The 26298-nt window shown below is 45.1% G+C and overlaps 1 protein-coding gene across 1 annotated transcript in view; it reads right to left on the bottom strand.

Moving 5' to 3' along the window:
* skia (v-ski avian sarcoma viral oncogene homolog a) overlaps positions 1-26298 on the bottom strand; it is a 73059-nt gene that overhangs the window by 8343 nt on the left and 38418 nt on the right. Inside the window, exons 2-3 of the mRNA XM_068732559.1 lie at positions 1445-1561; positions 465-580 (exon numbers count right to left, since the gene is read on the bottom strand). Coding sequence (XP_068588660.1) covers positions 465-580; positions 1445-1561 — 233 coding nt within the window. The remainder of the gene's footprint in view (positions 1-464; positions 581-1444; positions 1562-26298) is intronic.

Raw genomic sequence — 26298 nt, 5'->3', positions numbered from 1 at the left:
TAATTGTATGTCTCTTGATGGTTATGTACAGGAACATAAATCAAGGTTACTTCATTAAGAACAGCTGAGTGGTGCCAGTACCAGATGGTATGGTCTGATTTGAGCTGCCTGAGCCAACCAGGGCAGAGAAACGTTCTAATAAAGTGCCTGCAGCTCTTTCCTCTCACTTCATGAGAACTGGGCAGATCAAGAGTGAAATGGTACAGCCTGCACTGGCAGCGCCGTGCCAAGTGGGTGTCCACAGCATGAGTGTGTGTGAATGGTGAAGTGCGGGAGGCTGTGGCATAGTCAGACATGACCCCTCTGACACCAGCCCACCCAGACAAGTGAGAGAGCATGCTGGGAGCTCATCAGATCCAGCTAAAAAAAACAGCTTCTCTCAAGTCCAGATATTACATTGTTTGTGATCTATGAGCAGCTCGGCCCATTGTGGAGCCGGTTGTCCTACGCCGTGCTGGGCTCACCTGTCTCTCAGCAGGGCCAGGGGGTGACTGGATGGTTCCTTGTCACCAGCAGAGACGTGGGGGGACCAGGGTCTGAAAGCTGAGGGCCTCTGTCTGGGCTGAATGCAGTTAAGCCCCTGAAGAAACGACAATGATAATACTTTAAATCACAAGAAATTGCATTCAGTAATGATAGAGCCAGAGCTCTCAATAACAGTTGTGTTAGGGATGGATATGGTTTTACATTTTGGGATGCAATTGCCCATATGATACCTGACTCTGACAAACATCAACATGCTTTTTTTACAAATTACTTTTTCCTTTGACAAAAGAAGCAGCATCTCTAAATCTATTTCTAAAAAAGTCAAATTGGATGACAGCGATTTATATCAGGGATATTTGATCTAAGAATATGTAAACAATATTATGAATCTAATGAGACATTTATGCTTACTTTGCAGTACCTGACAGTTCTGATACTTTGTGCACCATACACAATTTGGGGAACTGTTGAGGGAAGAACTTAGGTTTGATACCAAGCCCTTTTTATTTCTATTTTAGTTCTTTATTCTAGTTTGCAGTTCTTTTCATGGAGACCAGTGCATTGATTGAAAGGGTGTGAATATACCATGGTAAGTAATCGTGCTGTAGAGACTTGAGTGAGTGTGTGACTGGTCAGTATGAAGATTAATAGTTGAAGACATTCTAAGTATACCTCCATTGGAACCATATCTCCAGTGTACATTTTTTAGGGAATATTGATCTTCACAGGGGACATCCATCATATTGTGTTACTTCTATCCGTCTCAGTAAGTGAATCTGCAGGGCTCGTGGCGTCTACAGTTACTCCCTTTGCTAGCATGGTTTGCCAAATCTAAATTTAAGAGCTACCCTCATCCGAAAATTTCTATATAATATTACATGACACCTCATCTCGTGCACCATGCATCATCATCTTCTTCATCATCACCATCTCCCCCTCCGAGCTTAGCAACACCAACCTTATTGGAGGTGGACAGGGACTGGAGCCAGTCGTGCTGCTTCTCTTTGTCCGCCAGCAGGGCTTGCGATGGGAAGTCGTCATATTTGGACTTTTTGATCGGGATGGGATCGGAGGCCTGGAAGAGAAGGAGGACATGTTGTTTCAAGTTTAAAAAAAACGCAGGATGATGAGATCTGTTTGTATTTCATCCAGGGAGACATTTTGGAATCATCACCGAAAACATTATGTGTACATTTAAGTTATGATGAGGACTACAATCAGTTAACAGATATATGTACTGAATAGCTGTTCTACTTCAGAAAGGTTTTACTAGTGATGTGAATGCACAGGTTGTCAACTTAACAGCTGGCTAAGGGCTGTCTCACTATACTGTCAGTGAACTGAGAATGCACCCGATAGTGTCAGCCAGGCCAATAACTGTGTGTGTGTGTGTGGAGGTCTGATGCGGGAGTGCCAGCGGAGTTGTCTGATAGCTGGAAGTAGGAGTGTGTTTAACTGTAGGTGTGTTTTTCGACTTTGACACACACAATCCAATACAGCTAGGTGTGTTTGCTCATGGGCAGCCAAGAGAGGAGGCTAGAGGTGACTGGGGTTGTGTGTGTGTGTGTGTGTGTGTGTGTGTGTGTGTGTGTGTGTGTGTGTGTCTGTCACACACAGATACATCCATACAGACAAACAAGTAGGGGTTTGTCTGTCGTCCCCCGTTAGGCTGGCTTCTTAGCTATGACCTCAGCCTCTCCAAGCTGTGGCTGTCACTAGCTGCCACACGCACACACCGACACACAAACGAAGAGCAATAGAGTGCTGCAAGATGACGTATTTTTGTACGCCAACCAGGAAGTTGGTATCGCACTGGTTCCCTGGATTTTTCACTTACTTTTTTTATTTATAGCAGAAAATAATGTTTATGATACTTAGAAGTTTTGTTCAGCGAGATCTTCACAAACGAACACCGCTTTTATGATTTCTGAAGCGTGAATGCAATCAGCAGAAGTAAAAAGCTAACAGACTTCACTAGTGTACTAGTGGCGACCTTTAGGCGTCTCATTTAGATACTCATTAGCAGCTGCCTTTTTGAACTCACGTAAAAGCTTCTAAATTCACAGGAGGGGTATTTACTGACATATTCTATACCGTAGAAGACAACGGTAAACTCTTAAGCTTGTGTTAAACACAGACCTTATTTCAGACGTCCAAAGACCCAGTGACTTCGAGAGGAGAGAACTCATTTGTGGGTTTTAGGACTCATCCCTGCAGCACTCTATTCCGATGCATTATTGATTGAACACAGGACATGAATTATCCAACTTTGAGTCCTACTTCTTTGTATGGGTCTTAAGTGGACCGGTAATGCAGAATATGAATCAAATCGTATTTTTCCTGAGAAAAATTATACCTCTAACATCTTTAAAATGGACTTTCTTAACAAGGATTTAAATTCTGACCATAAATGTGAAATTTTGTGATGCATATATTTGTATTGAATGGGCATGCAAAAAACTTTTTTGCAAATTGCTAGTAGTGATTTGGCTCTATTAAGCAGCTACATGATTTTTTATCGACTACTGAAACAAAGTTCTTCTACTTCCTACATCAGTAAGTGTTTCGTCATGGAATTATTCTCTGCATGTTCTTCACTCTTTCTTAGGTCATGTGTTGAAGTGGAGGTCACACATGCAATGCATGTCTGGGCTGGTTCTGTCAAACCAACAGTATTTCTAGATGGGATGTATTCACTCACTTATAACTGGTACACTTTGTGGTGGTTTGTCTCTGAGGATCTCCCCCAGGAATCAACAGCGTGCAGCCAGCAAACTGCTTTAGTGCACACGCACACACACACACACACACACACACACACACACACACACACACTCCACCTCCTGCGTGTGGTCAACAGGTGGTCATTTGTAATGGGGTTAGATACTGTTGGCAGTGTGTCATGCTATGCCACATGCGTAATCAGAGCTGCTCTCACAGGAAAGTAGCGTGGCTAGACGAACAAATACCGCTGAGGTCTGCCGATGTGGCAGCTGTCCTCATTCCAGCAACGCGGCCCTGATGTACAACCCCATGACTTTCAATGCCTTTCCAGAACGACACCAGAGGGCTTCCATGACAAAAAACGTTCTTTTCTGTCTGCTCCGGTGGAACAACTCTAGACGATGTAAGAAAGAGCTATTTGTTAAGGCCTGATCTCAGAGGAATGATGAATCATGTCCATTGCAAACCCCTTAATTATTAGATGTATTATCAAGTAAAATGTCACAGTATAGTAGCCGAGATTTGCCAATCCAGTGAGATATTAACTGAATTTGACAAAAAGTTTATTGGATTAGAATCACAGGCGTTTTAAATTGCTGATTTCATGGCGAGTTGACACGCATTAATAGGACAGCGGCGTAGCCCTGACGAGTTAACTCAAAGCGTGTCAAGATACCACCGGTGGCAAGTTGAAATTTTCATGGTGGCCCTAGATGAAGAGCATGGGGATCACTAGGAGTCATCCTCTGGGTACATTTAATACCAAAATGAATGCGAATCCATCCAATAGCTGCTAAAACATTTCAGTCTGGACCAAAGTGGTGGAGCAACCAACTGACTGATATAGCCATCACTAGAGCAGTACTGGTAGTGTAATAGCAAATTAATGGTTCAAGAAATCACAACACAAGACACCCCCAAAAATCCCAAATAAATTACATGTATCTACATGTCACTGGTCACAACGCATTGTTTACATTGTGTCATCCACAGTGTGTAGCTAAGGAGTCACTAAAATGCCTGTGCACTCTAAGGTAAAAAAGCTTCTCTTTATAACAAGAAGATATATTTGAATAGTGTTTTCTAGTAAAAAGACAGAGGCTACAGTAGAACAGAGTCCTGACTGTGGCTGCTAGCTTGTGGGTTATCTAGAGTTGAAGAGATATGTCCCACATATCGGGGCCAGAGGCAAGAGGCTAGTGCCTCTAGTTCAGTCCACACACACACACACACACACACACACACACACACACACACACACACTGTGCTGCCTCTGGGCAAAGTCTCTGTGCCACGTGCCAGTCCTCGTCTCGTGGATTACCGGTTGCCAACACCGTGGCTTTCCATCAGGGCAAGATCCGGCCCCGGTAATCTTGGATGGAGGAGAGCATTGGAGGTCAACAATTGGCAGCTGAGCTCATGGGGCTCAGCAGTGGGGGTAGAGGGGGAAATCTGCAAGTCTAGATTACTGAACAGTGGGACTGTGAGACATTAGGCAAACAGACGGCCACAGTGGAAATTCTTATTTTAATAAGCGGCTTGGTGATGTCTAAAAATGTCTGGCCTCCGCCTCAGAGATAGGATGAGGAGCTCATTGTCCTCCTGGACGAATCCCTTTAGGAGTGTTTTAGGGTACGTCCAACTGGTAGGAAGCTCTGGGTTTCCAACTAGAACACACTGGAGAGATTATACATCTTGTCTGCCCTGGGAACGTCTCGGGGGTCCCCCAAAAGCATTTCTGGGGAGAGGGACATTTGGAATAGCTTGATGGATGAACGGATAGATAGATGGATGGATGGGTTGGTGGGTGAACAGATGGATGGGTAGATGTATGGGTTGATGGATGGATGTATGGTTGGGTGGATGGATGGATGGATGGATGGATGGATGGATGGATGGTTGGATGGATGGATATAAGGGTTGGATGGATGTGTGGTTGGGTGGATGGATGGATGGATGATGGATGGGTGGATGGATAGATGGGTTGGATGGATGTATGTATGGTTGGGTGGGTGGATGGATGGGTGGATGGATGGATGGATGGGTTTGGTGATGTCCGTGGCACTGGTTAACAGGGGCCTTTGGGCTGGTTTCAGGTGATCCAGTGAAAAAGGTGGGAGTGGTATAATTTCACTTTAATTAGATTCACTTGAAGTTATCCCATTAGAGCATGATATCTTCCTGTGTGTGTCCCTGCCTGGGATTAAACATTATCATTTAACACACACACACACACACACACACACACACACACACACACACACACACACACACACACACACACACACTCTTTCATTGGGAACTTTACAATACTCTCCTGATAAGCAGGGTTGCTGCAGATGATAGAGCTGGGCTGACTTCAAAGACACATTAAAAACACATGTGTGCATACACACACGTTGCAGCCCCAACCCCTTTATGATCCGGTGCTGATTACACAGCATAGACAGGATGTCACACTTCTAAAATAAGGCTTCCAGATTAGCCGAGGCGTGCGTTAGACATGCTCAGTCTGCACCGTCTATGTACTCGTGCTGAGAACATGACACCTCATAATATCTACGCATTACTCTGGTACCTGGAGGAGATGACATTGGCCTTTTATTAACATTCAGATATCACTTTATTATCGGTTTCCATGCTTCCAGTGAGGAGTTGCAGTGCTCTCCGGTCTGAGAGCGAGCTTGTCGGCATGACATTAGCCAAGCAATGGCACAAAGTATCAATATCGGCCCTTTTGAAGCTGTCAAATGCTCATTTACGGCCCCTTACTTCACACATGGCAGCTAGGAATAGCCGCTGCATGAGAAAGTCACAAAGCCTCAAGTCATGGGGAAGCATATGTGGAAATAGTGAGAGTGGCAGGCCCGTCTCAGCTGCCAAAGGGGCCCCCATGCAGGGGCTCGTGTGTGAGCATGTGTCTGGGCGAGTGGATGTGTATGTGTACATGTCTGTTCGTATGGGTGTGTGCGTGTGTGTGTGTGTGTGTGTGTGTGTGTGTGTGTGTGTGTGTGTGTGTGTGTGTGTGTGCATGTGTGTGTGAGACAGGATGGGTGGAGTGATAACAGTCTTCTCAGTTGAACACTGTCTTTGCCTTTTGAAACCCTCAGTTTCGGAACACTTCCTCTGTCTGCATGGCATTGATGTTTGTCACAGTTAGACAAAATACTATGGAACAATAAAAAGTATAGGGTTTCTTGAGACTTGTACCTTTAGCGAAACCTATTGCTGGTCTTAAATAGTCTTTGTATCTCACTACTCAAGTTCCTAGTTCCAAGTTTCTCAAGGAATCTCTCTGGATGCTGATGGTAATGCTAAAGATGATGAAAACAATAGCATGTAACTATAATGTTATATAGCTGATGATATAGATGATGAATGTTAGCAGCACTATGGCGTATTATACTTTTTCAATGGCGTAGATAAGCTAATTTAAATACAGCGGAATACCGTAACAACCCCAAGAATTGCCCCACCCCGAACAGGCACTGCACTATAAACGGTTAAAAAACGACTTTGTTACACGTTCACTGTGTTGATCTTTAGGCAGTTAAATAACACGACCCCTCAAAAAGTTGTGGACATTCTGAAATTCTCTCAAAGACCACTGAAGGAATGCATGAAATGTTCCAAATCAGCTGTGCTCTTTGGCGACACACTGGGTTCTTTATCCTGTTGTACCTTTTTTTTTTATAAATCATAAGGGTTCTTTCTGTCAAGAAGTAAACTAAGGAAGCAAAGTCCCACTGGGCTCCAGATGAGTCAGCCAGGAGAGAGTTCATGGAGAGTTCTGTACAGCTGATCAAACTCCAGCCAAGGAGTTGGTGGAAGTAGAAAACATAGATTTGTGTGAAACGCCCCCATCGTATGAGGGCGTTTGACACGTCTGTCCAACGTATTCATGTTGAATCTCTGTTTTGAGTTTAACTTAATTGGAGTAGCAAGCAGTGGAGAAAGCAACAGATTTGGAGGAAGGGCTATTCTTGCTGGACTCTGCTGGACAGATGCCAGAAGGGGCCTGCGAGGGAGCTAGTGGTTTCCGGAATGACTGCCTTCTGAAAACTTGATCTCAAGACAGGAGCTCAGGAGGTGAAACTCGCCTCATCGACATCGTGACGTTGAAAATAGTGTCACCCAAAAAAAAAAAGACCACAGAATTCACCCGCTCGTGTGACAGACTCTGTTTCTTGACACAATCTGTCATTTCCATCTAAACCCGCCTCCTAGTTTCATTTCCACCACTCCCTCCTATCGCCGTCTGTCCCACAACCCCCACCCCACCCTATTCGTCTATCTGTCTGCGTGCGTTTCCTGTCTCATAGATTACAGGATGTCCTCTGCAAACAAGCAAGATTCCAGTCGCAGAGAAAGAAAGCAAGCCAAATAAATTTGACAGAAACTTGCAGAAAGCAAAGACAAATAAAGTGCTTGTGGGCTAAAAGAGCTTCCAGTAGAATCCCATGGAACAAGATGACTGCCATAAACCAAAACCACAACTGCTGCCATAAGAACAAAACACCAAAAATTAAGAGTCAATACAGCATTGAATATACATTTCAGTTTGTCATACCAGTAATCCACTGAGAAGCTACTACTTTTAGAATTGATCTACTCAAATAAAAGTACATGATGGCTCACCAACGTGTGATACATTTGACAACAACACCCTTACTCAAGGTCTACCTTACTAGCCTTTACTGTAGCTTTCAACTGTACCTCATTGTCTGCCTCAACGGATGAAGTTTGCTCAGCTGTCACTGTGAATTTTTCACTTCTAGAAGCATGGATATTAATCTCCATGACAACTGACCAAACTCCATCCGATGAGGGAAAATTTTGAAACGTGGATCAAATCTTTTGAATAATTTAATAACATTTAATGTAAATCATGACCCCTCGCTCATTGACATCTTATGCCATTTCAGTGCTGTGTAAACCTTGGGTGTTCTAGAACATGACACTGATCATTAACGTTTCCTTCGCTGAGGAATCCTTTCTTCTTTGACCGCATAATGTGACTCAGTGTCAGGACTGCATGCTGTCAGAGACAAACAACTTGTAGTGACATGGTGGTTGACAGGTTGCCTAACCCAACACCCCCCCACCCCACCCCCCACCCCTTTCCGAGACTCGGCTAAGATGAAAGGGCAAACAATCGGTTGTCTCTCTCAGGAGGCAAGCAGAGCCGCACCCTGCCTGTGACCTGACTTTGGCCTCGCTGCATGTTCCTCTGAGGGGCCCATGGTGGTGTGAAGGGAGGAGGCCCTCCTGGAGGCAAAATGAGAGCTCAGCTCATGCAGCCACAAAAGCCCCACATATGCTGGGTAACACACAGGTGTTGGACAACATGTCCTTCCACTATTTATGCGGAGAAAAAAAAGGCAAAAAAGGCTGACCTGGAACGCTCAGGTTCGTGGCTGAATTCATTAGCCGCTGGCCTTGGAGGAAACAAACAAGCTGTATGCAGCGCTTTAGTTTCCCCCCCCCGAGGCTTGAGCAGTTTTTATGTCTGCTACGAGCACAACTGTTATGAGCGGTGTAGGTACGGTGAGCTGCTTTGTCTTTCTCACCACCTTGCTATGCTCATTTCTCAGTCAGAGTGAATGTGTGTGTGCCGCTCCACGCCCAGACCAACCTAAGGGATAAAAATACAACGAGCGCCGCGGCTCGAGTGAGATTCCTCGTCTGTGTGTTTGTGGGTTACACACACACGTGCACACACACACACACACACACACACACACACTTGCAGAGCTCCAGTTTTGGCAACTGGTTCATCCCACCATCGTCTCCTTGGCTGAGGAGTCACAGAGAACAATAGGGCCTCTGTCTTCAATGAAGTAAATAGCAAAAACACTTTGCAGTCAAACTGTTGCAGCGCTGCCTTGCAAAGCATCAAATTCGTCTTATTATTCAAGACTCTGGTTCTCCGTCCTGCCGAGGCGCAGATCCGACTTCAAGATGAACTGGTTTGCTGACTACACTGGAAATGACCTCATCGAAAATTCACTTTGATACAGCGAGGAGTAATTTCTCCCGTGCTCAGCACATAAGTAACCGCGTTTGAAATTACAAAGAGTGAGTACAAACTTGTCGAGATTGTTGGAAAACAGTGCTGGGACTCGAGTGTGTATGTATGGACAAATGGCAGATGTTCGGACTATCAGGTAGCTGTATACAGAGAAGAGGCCCCAGCGGTACCTGCCTGTACCACCGCTCCCCACATAAGCCATCATTTATCCCATTAGCAGGGAAGCTTCTCCTGCATTCCCCTGCTACTAGCAAGCAAAACAAAAAGACACTTTGTTTCCACGGCCCCTTGCCAAAAACAGTTTGCACTGATACTTGCTGCTCCATGCAAAATACGCTAGCTCCCCTGTCAACTCCCAGCGTTTTCCCTGGAGGGACAGTATAAGAGAAATTTGACATTTCAATTCCTTCTTTTTTCAACACTGAGGCACAGAAAATGTGATGGCAGCTGCTGTTGTTCCAGCGCCCTCCACTTCCAGGAAGAATTCCGACGGGGTAGTAGACAAAACGGAAGACAGACCTCCCAAAGCTGCTGTCACTAGCTAGGCTTAAGGTTACATGCTTGTTGCAACTGATTAAAAGCTGCCAGATAAAAACATAACCTCTCAATATGTAATGAATATGTTGAGAAAATATCTTTAGTGTAACCGCTTTACATTCACTACTAAACATGAAATGAATGAAGTGGGTCTTCAACTGGAACATGTACGCAACATGCTTAGCACTCAGGCTTTGCTACGCTACACAATGCTAAACTTAAACTAGGCTACAGTTACCACAACTGAGAGGACCAGAGGCTAAATAAGTCCCCTGGTCCCAAAAGGAAAGGAGGACCGACATTCCCAAACACATCGGGAAAAACAGAGGAGGGAAGGACAGTAAGGCAAAGAACGGGGAAAAAAAGAACAGAAACCAGAGCCGTGTAAACAGTTTGTGGCAGGGGATCAAGTGTGAACAGAGAGCAGCAGTCAGACACACAACAGACGATTTCTCCGATAAAACACTACTTATCCCAAAGGGCATGAGAGGGGCAGCCTCGTTTTTAGCTAGACCACCATAAGTCTATGTGATGGGTCTTAAAGGCCACATTCACACTGCAAGCATTAGTGCTCAATTGACCCTTGGTTAAGCCCGCCCCCCCCGCTGCTGTCTCCGTCAAGCTACGTTACCATGGAGCCCACACTGTCACCAACTGCACTCCCTGATTAAATATGATCAAAATAGAAGGGAAAAGAACAGATTCCATGTAATGCAACAGTGTTATAAAAATGATCTCAGTCAAAAAGGAATCTAATTTGGGGGGACATTTTCCTGCAGTGTGAACATGGTACCAAAAGGTACCAATAACCACGGGGGTCACAGAACTTTCACACCCTGTGGAGGGTGATGTAAATGTTCTAACTGAAGTACGAACATGGAAAACAACAAAATATTGTTTCACGAGTTTCACATGACAACAGTAATATGTGTGGAAAAACACAGAGTGAAAGAATAATGAGAGCTAAAGGCAACGAATGACTCCTCTTGTGCCGCAAGCCTTCCCACTGCTTCCTGAAGGCCATGCAGAACAGCTTTGAATGTATGCGCACACACACACACACACACACACACACACACACACACACACGGAAAAAGGGGAAGGAAAGGGAAGAGATTGGAGGTTTGGGAAGGTAGAAGGGTCTCCGTTTCCTCTCGCCAAATTTGCTTTGGCAACTCTTTCCGTGGGAATGGTTAAGAGACCAACTCTTCTCAGCCGCAGAGAGCCAGGGATCGGCCCACCGAGGAGACGGAAAGCTCAAACGCGTAACATGGAGATGGGGGGCGGGGGGGGTTGGGGGGGTTGGGGGGGGTAAGTAAATACAGCTGGACTTTTCCATGGCTTTTCCTTTTCCATCCCTTCCTTAGCTTTTGCTGTTTCTAGAAAGATCAAATGCTAACATTAACATGCTAGACAGATAGGCTGGGTGTGTATGATGCAGTGTCACCGCCAGCGTGTAAAGTTAGCTTTCAAATTCTGCATTGAATCTCTACGTAATTTTTAGTAGAACTCAACTGACACTAGATTTTTTAATCCAATACCAAAATTCAGGGGTTAAAAGAAAATTTCATGATACTGTTTATTGGCCATTAATATTTTGGATAAGAATCCATGAAAATAGTTTCTCAGTAATTGTAGCTAAGATGTGTGCATTTTAAAGTGTAAAAATAAACTATATAATGTCAGCAAAGATTGTAAGTTACCAAAAGCATATTGCACTGCAACTTCTTGTGACATACCAGCCGACATATACAGATACTGACAAATGTGTGATGTGCACACGGCAAAACAAAGATATGATAAGCTAATATCAAATAATAATATCGGCAGGTCATTTTACATTTCACGCAAATTTCAAATGTTTCTTCCCGGATTTTAAACAAATAACATTGACCTGCTGGCTAAATAGGCAAATCAATCTGTCAATCCTAATTATATTGATCATTTTGAAGGAGGATGAAAGTGATATTTGATATTTATTAAAGGCCATAACCCACAAACAAAACATTGCTCATAATTTTTATGTCGCCAGCTTTGCTTTTAGACCAGACCAGTTTAGAGATGGACAAATACAGCCAGAAAATGAATTTAACGTTCCTTTTATGATCCTCGGCAGCAAACATTTCAGAGCCATCTAAAAGCAGGATAATTCAATTTGCTTCTAAACTCTGCTTATACTCTAATGCACATATCCATTGATCTGGGTGTGTGTGCAGGCACTTCTGGTTGTGTGTCACATCTCACATAAAGATATGTTAATGCTTACTGGACAACCTCAACCTTTACAATATCTGCTGCTGATGAACATCATTTTCAGCCTCTTTATACAATTTTTGCAGTTAAAGCGTCAAGCATTTTCATAATTCAGGTTGGAAGAAGGTTGTAGGCTCCAGTGCGGAGGAATCTGCTGATGTCTCTTTTCGTGGCACTGGTGCAAAGAGCTGTTTTAAAAAAGGGGCCAGATGTGAATCGTGGGTAATGAGGGGAGGAGTGAGTCTAGTGTGTGTGTGTGTGTGTGTGTGTGTGTGTGGCATCGGGGAATGCGGGCCATAGGGCATATTTCTGCTTGACGTGTAACGTGCCCCGAGGTTGAGGTTGCTTGTGAAAGGGTTAAGTCGCATGGCTAAGCAAATACATAAATAGCATTGGGGGGGGGTATGGGTGCTGCTGCCTGCTGTGGTGGAGGGGGAGAGGGCGTACATGCACGCACACACGCACACACACACACACACACACACACACACATGCTGGCACTTTGATTTCCAAGTATTACTTACGGGGCACTGAAACACAAGCAGGCATTCCGGGTACCCCGGTCCAGACTGCTGCACATGACTTAACATGTGACAGCCACAGCCGGGAGTGCTGTGCAAACATGCACACATATGTGCATGTTTGCACACTTGTTTGAAGCCACCAAATGTACACACACAGTACAGACAAATGCAAAAAACAAACGCAAAAACAACAAAGTAAACTCGCCTGTTACCATACATCGAAGGAGATGGCAGCACCTGAGTGAAGCTGCAGCGACGGGCCACATCCCATAATGATACATCACCCCCTAAGACAAACTCAACCCTTCTTCACTGCACTAAGATGGATACCCCAAACAATACCCTCCCCCATCCTTTGAACACAAACAGGAAGTTTTCACTAATCTGAAAGCGTTAGGACAGGTTTAACTGCAATTTAAATTCTGACATGCAGAATTGGTTCTGTTCCTTACTTATATCCACAACTATTACCCATTTAAGTGTATAGTGCTCAATAGGCTAAAAGGTCTGGGTGAACTTCCTAAAATTTGAAGGCGGAGGGCTTATAATGGTTTGCCATATTGGGAGTGCCCTTTCACTTTCAGTTTGCCGTGCATGGATCCTCTTGTCAGAGAGGAGGATGAGGGTGACTTAAGCCAGTGTGGGGGCCAGCAGTCAAATCCCCTCTCATCTTACAGACATCATTACGCCTGCTAAAGCCTCATCCCTGGAGCCCTCCGCTACCAGGAACCGGGATATACCACCAATTACAGTCTTAACCTCAAATCTCGCCTTCTCTGTCTTTATCTCGCTGTGACCCGGAGGGGGGCGAGGGGGGGGGGGGGGGGGTATTATAAAGATGCTGCCTCATGGGAGACATTGAAAGCCGCCACCATTACAGACGTTATCTGCTGGGGTGGAGTAAGACGCAATGTTTCCTCTACATAGAGCCATCTGTGGTTCACCGCCACAGTTTTATCATGGCTACAATGCATCATGAATAATGAAAACTCCATTATGACATCTTAAACTTTCATCATAAAGCTGTATTGAGTGGAGCATGAATAAAGAAGCAGCCCTGTTGTCATAGATATAGTGGTCTGAGAAGATATAAAGTTAAACTCCTTTAACTGGTGTGTTTATGCAGGGCTGTCTCGCTCCATTACAGGTGTCTCTTCTCAGAGTTGTAATCTTGATTAGTAAATAATGCTACATATAGACAGATGTGTTGTTTCCTGCTACTAAACTAAACAACAGTGTGAAGTATATTTAATGGCTGTTTTCTTTTCTGGGTCTACTCTGCTCATGAATTGGAATCAACCCCCATTTGGACTAGCTGGTGGAGCTAGAGCCACATGAGCTGCTGTCATAAGGCGTGTTTCCATTCACATATTTCATCTGCATTTAGTATTGCAGATGGAAAAGCTGAATGTAAACTACAATCCACCTGAAAACACAACCTGCTGCCCAGAAAGGCCCTACATTATTGGAGGCCCACCCAAACGTGCATTATGTCTGTGATTGATACTGTATATTGAGTATATGAGAGATGGCAGCAGCTCATCAAACAGAGAGCGAGAGTGTTGAAAAGACATTCACACAAACCGAATAACATACATTGGATTAACAAGGTCTATAGTGACACAGCATGGCATGCACCCTGGACTCGTCACACTGGACTTTCAGCTCCGTTAAAGCTTCCCGTGTACAGCTACAACATAAATAAAAAGGCTCATGGGGTGATCACTTGGCAGATGGAGTGGTCTGCTGTGACTCAGCGGCTGTAACTGAATCGTTGATAACATAAACAAGCCTCCGGCACTCGAGACACCGAAGGTGATATGATGCTTTAGAGGATAATGGAAGGTGTGAATCTAACAATGTGCGAGTCTGTGAGGGCCCTCTTAAAACCACATCCACAGGAGCACCTGGAGGAGTAAATGAGCCAGGGTAAACAAGGCAGGTCATTGGCTCAGAATGCGTGAATAAATATGTGTGATCACCCGATTCAGCCGTGTGCGTCTGTGTTTACAGCCTGTGTTAACTGTAAACACCATGAAATTCTAGTGCAGAATACGTAGTATTTCTAATTTAGGCACTACAGTGAGACACTCCATTCAAACCACTGCACACCAGTGACAGAGGCGGTTGTGGCTCATTGGGTAAAGAGGGTTGTCCGGTGTCGACTCCTATGCTGAAGTGTCCCTGAGCAAGACACTAAACCCTAACCGCTCCCCGGGTGCTTCTCAGCAGCCCACTGCTCCCAATATGCTAGGGATGGTTTAAATGCAGAGGTACTGAACTAATAAAGTTCAGTTTTTTAAGTTTAGAAGAAGAAAAAAGGGTTTCCCCTCAACTATATGCACTGGATGCATTTTGCCCAAAGCATGGTGAGCAGTTGGGACTGGATGTTGTGGGATTAGGGCTGTTTGGGTGGATTGACACCAGAGGGGGTCAGCAATGATAGCTAAATCCTTTGGCCACGATCCGCCCAAATCCCCTTAATGAAATACCTGCATCCCCGTCCTCGCAGACAAGAAACCGACGCAAATGAGTTAGCTTGAGCTTTGGACAAACGTGATCTAGAGGGTTAAGTGGTAGGAAGACACTGGGTGCTTGTGAGAGACACTGTGAGGGCCATTGTTTAGCATTAGATCAGCTGGTCCTTTTCTTTCCATGTCCACTTTCTACAATTTCAGATCCAGTCACAGATCAGTCTGCACACATCTCGCTGGGCTTAATCTCTGAGCGTGTTTCTACATGTAAATAGTAGCAACGACTGAGCTTGTGAGATTTTGTTGGTACATATACGTCGCTTAAGAAGCTAGAGTTCAAATGTCCAAATCATGGTCTATGAGCTGAATCTTAGTTTAAGACAATACAATTCTGGAGTAAATTCTGGAATTTCTTTTTAGAATATTTGAAATGAAATCGAATCAAAAATATCATTTGTAAAAGGCTTCTATTCGGAATGATCAGAGCTGATAACGTCAGTCATAAGTGAATGTGAGTTAAGCTAACAAGCTCCCCTTTAAACCGGGCAGTTTGCCTGCAAATCTTTGCCTGCTTGTCCAATGACTAACCCCTCGCAGTACACAAAACAAGTCTTTGAGACCGCGACTCAGATGGCCTCAGGCTACACTCCTTTTCCTTCCTGTCTGGGGGGGGTGGGATTAGGTCAGCCTGTCAGCTGTTTCAGACACCACGACTAGCCACCGCCACTCTCCTGACCAGGCTCTTGTCTGACAGGCCCCAGCCGCCCGGGTCCGCCAGCTTTTTAGACAAACCACTGAACACACTGTGTCCTTATACGCCGCATAAAGCTGCATCTATTGATGGCCGTGTTTGTTGTAGTTGGGCATTAAGAGGGCCGAGCACGGCCGCACTAATGCATTTGCAGACTTGGCGGGTCAATTAGAGCGCCACTCTGAGCCCATCGTCCAACATGGAGAAACAATCTCTACACATGAGGGCTGCTGAGATGAAAGCTGTGGTCTTCAAGTGGCGTTATGAGTGGAGAACCAGGGAAAACAAGGCGGAGGGGGGGGTGCCTTGATGGTAGCTATATATACTATATATCTGACAGGGTAATTCTTATGTTTGGTGGGTACAGAATTCTCACCATTGCACTGATCTATTTCTTGCTTTTTTTTAAAACCCTTAACCAGACCCTTACTGCCTGGTTAACACCAAATTTTCAAAGTCACTGCCCTCAACATGTATTGCACAGTTTCTGGTAAAAATCAGAAGTCTCAAACCCGAACCAACATAAGACAATAACATGAAAGTGGAAAGAGAAGCAAGTTCTTATATTTCATGACTTCCTCGAATAATATATCACACAGGAATTGCTTCTGCAGCTCAACACTGTGACATGTATTGTGGGTTTAGGTCTAAGACCCCTGCTGGTAGCAGTGCAGCTCCAGCGCAGACAGACCTTTCACTTCCCTTCACATTGAGAGCACAACAGAGTGGAGCAGATGTCCCAGCGGCCAATACCAACTGTCTGTGGCAGCTATCCCACAGTAAATACCAGGCAACCTCCAGGTCTGAAAAGTGAAGCCAATGCTGGAGTACCTTAAACCTGCATTCTTTCCACTGACCAGTAGGGGGTGACTCCTCTGGTTGTTAAAAAGAAGTCAGATTTGTAATAAGTGAGAAATGAGAAAATGACTCTACTTCTCTCTTGATTTATTACCTCAGTAAACATTGTAAACATGAGTTGATGGTCTTCTTCAATACAGCATGATGTTCATTTAGTTTATTATCATTTAGAATCAAATAGACCATAAAGCAGAGTATGCTTTAGGGCGGGGCTACTTTGTGATTGACAGGTCGCTACCACGGCGTTGTCGTCTTACTTTAACCCTTTCGGTGTGTTTACAGTTCATGAAAATGAATTGTAACATATTGGTCGCCTAAAATGTTTTATTCAGCATTACTTTCTTTATAATATTTCTTTATAGACACAGTAGATGTAAAATACTGTAGCATCATCAGAGCAGGACATTTTGATTAGCATTAGCACTGTTTAAAGCTCTCAAGTGAATACACCTGAGCCGGTGATTTCCTTCCCTTCACTCAGATAGTCTAATGGTATGGAGATGAGAAGGTTCATCTTTTGATTTTTTCATATTACCGCAGCTGATCCACTTGCAGGAGGAAAGATTGCATTTGCATTTGAGCTGTGGTGTTTTAGCAGCATTTTACATCTCACTTCCAAACCATTAACAAAAACAGAGAGGCTGAACTTGCCCAACAAAAAAAAGAAATGTAAATGGTAGTCTGTCAGACAGGAAGTTAGCAATTGCAAGATGAAAAAAGGAGAAGTGCTTTAGTGAGAGACATTAGGTCATGTCCTCCTAAGGCTAAAGTGGTGTGTCTTGGGGACCTTTAAGAAAAGAGACACCAGCCATGTTCCTATAATGCTGCAGCAGGAAACTGCAACATTACAAGTCATTAACCAGCAGACCGGAGCTCCAGCTTCCACACTTGAAATATTTATCCCACAAGGGACAGAGCAGAGAGCGTGGTGAGCTCCATCCGCCGTTGCATCCATGAAGGTATTTATGGGGGGGAAGTGTCCAGGCAGAGTCCCAAAACTGTCACATATATTTTCCTGGAGTGAGAGACTCTCCAGTGAGACTCCTGACACATGCGACTGAGGTGAGAGAAAATGGCTGCCACTGCACACGTGCTGCATGTACCAAAGTCACATCTCAATGTCTGCAGGGCTCTGTCTGCTGGCTTACTGGGGGAGTGGAGGCATAATGGTCTGGGTTGTTAGAGAGCACTCCAGTTGCACTGTGATGGGAATGTTTTCGACAGCTTTCAGACACTTGGCACTAATGATGTTCTGCGTGCCCGATGGCCAGCTGGGATTTTTTTTTTCTTCTCCCTCCAATCAGTGTGTAGAACAACTTTACCAGCAGCCACGCAACTCTAGGAAGCATGCCAGCTCAGCCGGATTGCCTCTACTTGGGCTTACACAAGTTAAAATAGTAATGTGCTAAAAAGAAAGTAGGTGTTCTATCCATGATGTTCTGTCTAAGTACAGCATCATATCCTGGGGCTTCTATTGAAACATGTATGGGCGTGTTCACACGTATGTTTGGCTAGTCCAAATCAGAGTGAAATTGATACTTTTGGTTTGTTTTCCGTTCAGACTGGTTCCGTTTGACAGACCACAAAATGTATCTTTTTCTTTCTGAAGCTGACACTTCATTGCAAGGAGTCGCAGACTTTGACTCTGCAATGATCTAATGTGCACATGAACTCTTTTTCCTCCAGTTGATCTGGAATGACTTTATAAATGTCACTATTTTTGTGGACTTTATCTGGCTTCTTCTGTATGTTCTCTTCGGCCCAGATGTCAAGGAAACATTGGACTTCTGCAGAAGTCCCTGTTAACCTGCCATTTACCTCTATTTATATCAACAAAAGCATCCTGTGTTTTGGTTTTCTTCCTGCAATTGGGTCAGATTATGTTCTCAATGCCATTAAACTCAAATAGGGTTCGCTTGGAAACGCTTTGGCTGCTTGCGAGAGGCGGCCCCGGACCGGTAGTTCTGGTCTGCACCAGATTGCGGTTACTGCGGTCACAACTGCCCAAAATAACCGCACCGGAGGGGGTGAACCACACCAGAGTTTGACTAAAACAGACTAAATGTTGGCTAGTGACAGCACCCAAAATCAAAGTTGACCACATTTTAACTCATGATATAGAGTTTTGTAAACAAAATTTAATTTTTGCACTAAAAAGTCTTTACAGGTCCACTAGGTTTCTGGTAACCCAAGACTGGGCCCAGGTCTGGAATCTTCCCGGGTTAAAATTACTTTCAGTCTGTCTATAAAGTGCCAAATACCTGAGTGGACCTGCTCTGGGTAGATCCCCTTCTCTTGACAATGAATGTATGGCTGCTGGGTTTGGGTAGGTTTTCCTTTCTGTTGATGAAGTTTGGGATTGTGTGGATGGTGTTTATGGTGGCCATCGCTGGTCATATATAGATATCCATTTCCATTTGTCCAGGTGGCGGACCTAAAGCAGATGAAATCCAGCAGCACATTCCATCCCTGTCACATTGAAGTTGGGTAGCCTATGATAGGTGAAAGCCAGTCAGATAGAGCAGACAGAGGGAACGAATCAATGAGTACCAGAGGCTCCCGGAGGGCTGGCGTAGAGGAGGAGAGGGTTATTGTAAATCAATTGTCTGCCAATTCATTTCCATTGATAGCATCAGAATAATGACATGCCGTAATAAAATGGTAATCAGGGCCTTTAGCTGCAGGCGGCAGAGAGTCGTTTGGCAATCTGAGCTGCAGGGAAAGTGGCACTGGCCCACATTCTCCACTCTCGCACTGCTGAACATGTGTCCACTTATTCATGTGTGTGCATCGGCACTGTTTGCTCAATGGAACCCGTCCTTGTCGGCCCTTTTTTGTTGTGGCTGGACGCGTGCGTGAATGTATCTCGCTGTGTGCACGAGGAACATCTCACGTGCCGCACAGCCTCTGATTTAATCCCGACGACAGCGGCAGATGGCTCGGGGAGCAGATTAAAATCTCAACAGCTCACCTCTCACAAACCCAAACAGACACACTTTAAGTAAGTAAGAGGAGCTGAGACAATTACAGTGGGGGGGGGGGCAGAGATGATGTTTAGATGATTTTGTTTGGCTCTTAAGGAACCACAGACACCCTAAACGCCCCACCAATCAATGGCAGAGGGAAGCGATATTAAAACCATGGGTCACAGCTGAGGTCAAACCTCATGAATCAGCATAATTAGATGAGATATGGGTGTTATGACGGAGCGAGGGGGAGACAGTAATAAACTGGAGGTCTTGTTTGGTCAGAATGTGGGTGGCGAGGCAAACAACTGCTTTAGCCTGGCTTTATCGTTGTGGTGGTGGATACAATTTGAGGCAGATTACAGTGAAGCCAGCCAACTAATGGCCTTTTTCCACTGCAGGAACATAGCGACCCATGACCAAGACTTCCCAAAACCTCACGTGAGATATTTGCAATGAAAAAGTCAAAAGCTGGACCGACTACATTTTATAATATCCCGTTAGAAGGAAAGCAAAGTTAGAGACAAGAACATAAGAAGTGCCCTGCACATTAAACCACTTCAGTGTTTTTTGGGGGGGTTGGGGGGCGGTTGCACACACACACACACACACACACACACACACACATACAAAGGGGACAAGCAAAGCGAGGGAGGCCACTAGAAATTGGGGTCAGTTGGAGAGCAGCTTGAGGTGGAACTCTTCAGGTCACTCTTGTTGCCATCTGGGTTTTGGTTTTTACTCTGGCTGCATATAACTATCTACAGTATGTTACAGTGTGTCAAAACATACACACACAAACACACACACCAACACACACACACCCACACACACACCAAACAAAACGAGAACGAGCACTGTGAAGCAGCAACTCACTAGCTTCTAGAAAAAGGTTCTAAAAGGAACATAATGCAAGGGGAAAAGAAAAAACAAATGATAGGATGTTGCGGTTATGAATCTGTGTGTGTGTGTGTGTGTGTGTGTGTGTGTGTGTGTGTGTGTGTGTGTGTTTGGATGTGGGAGGAGCAGGCGCTCTTCTTTCCCTCTCTGGAATCTGTCTTAATTAAAAAGGATTGCTTTAACAGTAAGTGTGCGCCCTGAGGGTAGCAAACAGGCTCTGATGCAGGGCGGCCGTGGGGGGAAAGAGGCGGGGTGGGCTGCCGTCGAGGACTTGTTTCCAGACACACCCGGACAAAAAGACTTCTGTACAGTAAGCTCTCAAACACCCCAGCAGAGATCCACATTACTCCGATCCATAGCTGAGGATGTGGTCTGGGGGGGGTTGGACGAATGATGGCAGCAGCCAGCATCAGGTGGGAGAACCAAAGCCGTCACCACGACAACCGGTACCGGCTTTTTTGGAGAAGTGTAGACGAAACTGATGATACAGAGTCAAAGCAGACCCTGGTGTGACTGACCCTCTGTAACATTAGTCACTTGAGACACACACACACACACACACACACACACACACACACAGACCAGGGTTCACAGTGACCTGCCAGACACAGGCCGTATGCTGTCGTTGTTTTTTTGTCAAAGTGACATCTGTTTGCTCGTACATTTGGCTAGATTTTCACTGTGTGGATGTGTGTGCGTGAGAGGGTGTGTGTGTGTGACTGCATGTGTGGGAGTGCTGAGTGCACACACACACACACACACACACACACACACACACACACACACACACACACACACACACACACACACCAATAGCAAGAGTAGAAGGGCACAGATACAGGTGAGTCACCTCGCCTGCTTGTAGACAGGCAGCCATGAGTAGTGTGAATATGTGTGTGTGTGTGTGTGTGTGTGTGCGTGGGTGTGTGTGTGTGTGCGTGGGTGTGTGTGTGTGTGCGTGGGTGTGTGTGTGTTTGTGTGTTGGCACAGTTTGTGTGTGGGAGGGTTTTTTTTCACTGCAGGTGAGCTGCATACCACAAGCTAAGCTTTAGATAGATGGACTGATAACAGACAACAGGTACGGGCAAGACACACACACACACACACACACACACACACACACACACAGATGTGGAATGACGAACAAAGAGAGATTTGATGCAGCTGCATATACAGCAAAAAAAAAACAAGAGCGCTTTGATTTAGCCTAGTCTAAACATTCGTTTTCACACACCTGCAGACACACAGACACGTCCTCTCTGTCTTTCTCTCTCTCTCACACACACACACACCAATCAAGGAAATGGCAGAGTAGAAGCAGCAGCCGCGCACTCGCAGCTGACCTTTCACTCACTTCAATCTGTTAAATAAAATGCCCCCCATCAATCCAGCTCTGACACTGCTAACATACCTCATCTCTCATTCACACACACACACACACACACACGTGCACGCACACAGACACACACTATCAATCACACGTCAGCATGCCCTAATGCACCTCATCTTTCATTCATGGAGAGGAATCGGCATGAATAAGCAGCAGCTCTGTTCATGCTGAAATGTGGGATTAGCGCTGTTAACTGAACTGAACCCCTCACCGGATCTCAATGGGCTTCACCCTTAATACGGTACATGTTCCAGTCAGCGGGGGGGGGGGGGCGCTAACTCTGGCAGAGGGGTCGTTATGAAGAAATTTTGATAATTGATGGTTTCAGCTGTGAAACATTGTCTTTGTTTTATATCATTGGAAATTCAATATCTTTGGTCAGAGAAGACGAGCAACTGTAAGATACCACCTTGGGATGTGGGAACTTGTGATGGGTGTTTTTAATGTAATTTGATTTAATTTTATAATCCATAGCTGTAACTACGGTTGAGTGATATGTTAAAATGACCATTAGAATACAAGCCCACAGTTGGAAGTGATTCTAATAAATTTGCAGCAAGCCTTTAGAAACACTTGCAGAACAAGTGCAGCTTGAGAGAGAGGATTTCTCTCAAGCTGACATTTCATTTTTGTTTGACTCAGTTTTTACAGTGACTGACGAAAGAATCTGTTGCTTCTATCGGTCTACTGCACATATACTTCCTTCTGTCGTGTCTTGCTCTCTGTGATTCCACACCCTCCGAATTCTTGGAATTGAGTTCCCCTTGTTCGCCCCCCCAATCCCACCCCTTCCCCGTCCCTGCACATGTTTCTTTTCCTTTTTTTATTCCTTGTACTAGTCAAGTCTGGCATGGCCCATGTTTTTCACCATAGAAACCGACATAACAGACCAACACAGCCAAGCTCAGGCTCAGCAAACAGAGACCAAATAAAATCCATCATTGAGTCGGTGTGTGCAAAAGCCCTTTTTTCTTTTCCCCTCTGCCTCCTTGAGGCACTCGCGCCTTCTTTTAGAGCAGTTCCAGCAGGACAAGGAGGGGGGGGGGGGGGCTTGAACAAAAGTTTTGAACACGGACGTCATTTGGCAAGTCGCCTGCTGAAAGCAATGAGCATTTCAATGTGCAAGATGATAATCCAGAAAACCATATCAATGCTTCTAAAACATTACCAAACACATAAATGTGTTAATAAGCCAAAACAACACAATAACATCCTCAGAAGATTCCTGCAATATGAGGGTTTTTTCCGATAATGTCAGAAATCCCTCCACATTATGTTCTGCAATATTTATGATGCAATGTGATGATTCTGCTAATCAAGTTATCCCACTGAGTGACTTTGTACAAATCTTTTGTCCTTGCTATAAAACTGCAGCGCTGCACCTCCCCAGCACACAAACGCAACTAAAAACCTACCAATTTGATCCCATTCTTATGATGTAATCCCCTAAAATGTCGGATATTTGTTTTAGTTATGTAAGCCCTCGGCCCCTCCACTGGGTCTGCCAGATGGAACAAATGACGAATCTCAGGCGTTTGGCGTTTCCTGGCCAGAGAAGCAGGGGAAGGCTGACTTCCAAGTCGTTTCCTAAGACGCAAACTGTTCAATGAAACCCACACAAAGCAGAGTTTCTGTGGAGAACAAACGCAGACAGAAGAGGCTCTGCCTTCGTCTCCCTCTCACTGCAAGTGGGGAAGCACACGCAGTAATGCCAGTGTAACCATCAAGTTATTGCAGATTATTGTAAGCTGCCAAAGGCTTTGTAGCTGCAGGTTTCCCAAAGCCAACTGTAAGACTTTTAAGACCTCATTAATGCAAGATGGGATTGAATTTAAGACCAATTTGAGAACAAAATGGAAGAAACAACTCTGACGAAATATGGCTTTCTGGAAATGTCTCTGCGGGGGGGATGTTCTTCAAAGCTCTGGCATTGACATGTGGATTTCCAAACAATCAACAAACAGAATAAGTAGCTACTGGTCACTAGGCAGGATGTACTGAAGTCGGTTAAGAAACATCATTGCATGCTGAAAATTCCGGCCTCAAAAAAAAAAAAAGGAGCCGTGGAAACTAGAACATTTAAAGTACTCACTGCAACTTGCTGGGCTTTGGGGAGGCTCCTGCAACCTACACTTTGAATACAGAGTATCATATGTGTGCGTGTGTGTGAGTATCATACACACACACACACACACACACACACACACACAGTCCCTGTCAGCTGACACTGGCCAGCGCCAGGCCAATCGGCCAGCCGCCCGTCCCTTTGGACAATCGGCCCCGTTTCCCTCGGTCAACCCCACGGCCCTCTGGGATATCTGGGCTGTGAGAGAGGGAGAAGAGAAAGGGGAGGGAGGGCAAAGCACCGATGGGGGCTCTAGGAAAAGTGTACGTGACACACAGACAAGAGCCAGAGACAGACTCCGGCAGAAGAAGACACAGACTCTCTATCAGCTGTCTCTGGACTCTGTCAGCTGTCTGTTACCGTCTCTCTTTCTCTCTCTTTACATGTCCTTTCACCTTGATCGCTCAAGTGCCCTTCCTTTGTCCTGTCTGTCCCTGTCAATTTAAACTATGACAAAGACCCTGCAGCTACTATCACTTACTATGAACCCTTTAGCTGATGCTTTCCATTCCCTTTTAACACACACATCAGACGTGGACTGACTGAGAGTCTGTCATACTGGGCTGCACACTCCTCACTGATCCAAGGTCTTTTCTCTGTCCAGACGCCTCCCACCCTCCTCTTTTCCCCATCCTCCGCAACCATGACACAGTGGTTACATAATTGCATTTGGTAAACTATGTGACGCCCCCCCCACCCACCTCCTCCTCCTCCTCCTCCTCCTCCTCCTCCTCCACTCGACTCCCTCCAATCTCACATTGCGCTCATTGGTTACGTCTGAGGCCGAGGAGACGAGATTCCCAGACAGATTTATCACAGTCTGTCTTGTTACAGCGCTGTGGAACTTTCATCCGTTTCCTCAAACGAAAAAAGAAAATTCCTCCCAATCAAAGATTGAATTCACGGGCCATTGTTTCAATGCTGAGAAAGTCCAGATAAAGTTCCCTGGCTGTAATCTCCGTTTTATCAGCGAAGCACAGTACCGCGCGACTTTTTGTAACGCTTGAATGTGTGCTTGTGAGCAGTCTCCTCTCTCCTTATCGCTGCTGGGGACTTGGCTGGCCTTCTGCTGCGGATGCAAATGCTAATGCTCATGTTGGTGACATAACGGAAGACTTCACAGACAACACTCGCTCAACCAACCTCGTAAAAGACTTAAAGACCCAATGAATCAACACTGGGCATAACTGAGCCACACTGAATGAATCAGCAACAACTTTAATAATCGGTTAATAGTTGAAGAAAGCTTTTAAACAAAACATGCAAAAACTATTTCCTTAGTCGTGATTTTAAAGTGCATGCCTCTGGGTTTGGGATTTATGATTAGATGAAACAAGGACTTACATGTGGCCAGGTTCTAGTGGCTAGTGGGGGAACTGCTAGCTCAAATCAATATTCCGTTTTAGCGCGGTGGCGAGGGTCCATGTGACGATTCCAGTCCATGGTAGCAACAGTCCATGCAAATGTGTCTTAGAGTATTGATCATTGGCCCCCAGGTGGTGGATATAAGCAGTGTTGTTGGTTTGGTGGCAGACATGTCCCATGCAGCGACTTTTGTCTCTGGGCATTGCTACCATTGTGCACTCACGCAAACAGTCCACATTTTTTTAGTCTTCTTGTGCAAACTGTTCCTGACCTCTTTTGTTTAGTTTGACATAAGGCCTGGAAGCTGCAGCAATGGCGCCAAAAATTCAAGATGGGGGGCTAATCTGCCCACTGGGACACCTCGATAGGTCGTGAACAGAGAGGAAAGTTGGAGAGCAGAAAGACAGAACATCTGTCTTTCTCTTAGAGGACGAGGGAAATAAAAGTGTTTTGTGCAGAGTTCAGAATGTACCAGTTGGAACTGGCAGACCTGGATATTTTCCACAAGCTGTACTTCCCAGAGAGGTCTCCCTATTTCCTCTCTACCAAACTCTCTTTTTCTCCTCATTGTATGGTCTCATCATTTTGTCTTCCCCAAGACAACATGTGAAGATAAGCCTTTCATGTACGCACTGAACAAAACAAAGTACGGATAGGTGGGGAAAAGACAATGGGACGCATAAAGCTGATTTGGTAGCAAAAAGAGGAAACGGTCATTTCCTCCACTTCCCCATTCCTTTTATTTTGTCCTGTCATTTAGACAGGAGACTACAGTTCCACACCAGAAAGGCAAAAGTAGGAAGACAGAAAATATCACAACAGAAGGAGAAAGGGGGAGGGAGAAGAAAGGCTCAAGAAAAATAAAAAAAAATGAATCAAGAGCTGAAGCAGGCAGGAAGCTGCCCGTGGGCTTA

Source organism: Cebidichthys violaceus, unplaced genomic scaffold (genome assembly GCF_023349555.1).
Source record: "Cebidichthys violaceus isolate CVI_PGR_0920_01 unplaced genomic scaffold, fCebVio1.0.p SCAF_6, whole genome shotgun sequence".
In the NCBI taxonomy this organism is placed as follows: domain Eukaryota; kingdom Metazoa; phylum Chordata; class Actinopteri; order Perciformes; family Stichaeidae; genus Cebidichthys; species Cebidichthys violaceus.
This window is presented reverse-complemented; position numbering and strand designations above follow the sequence as displayed.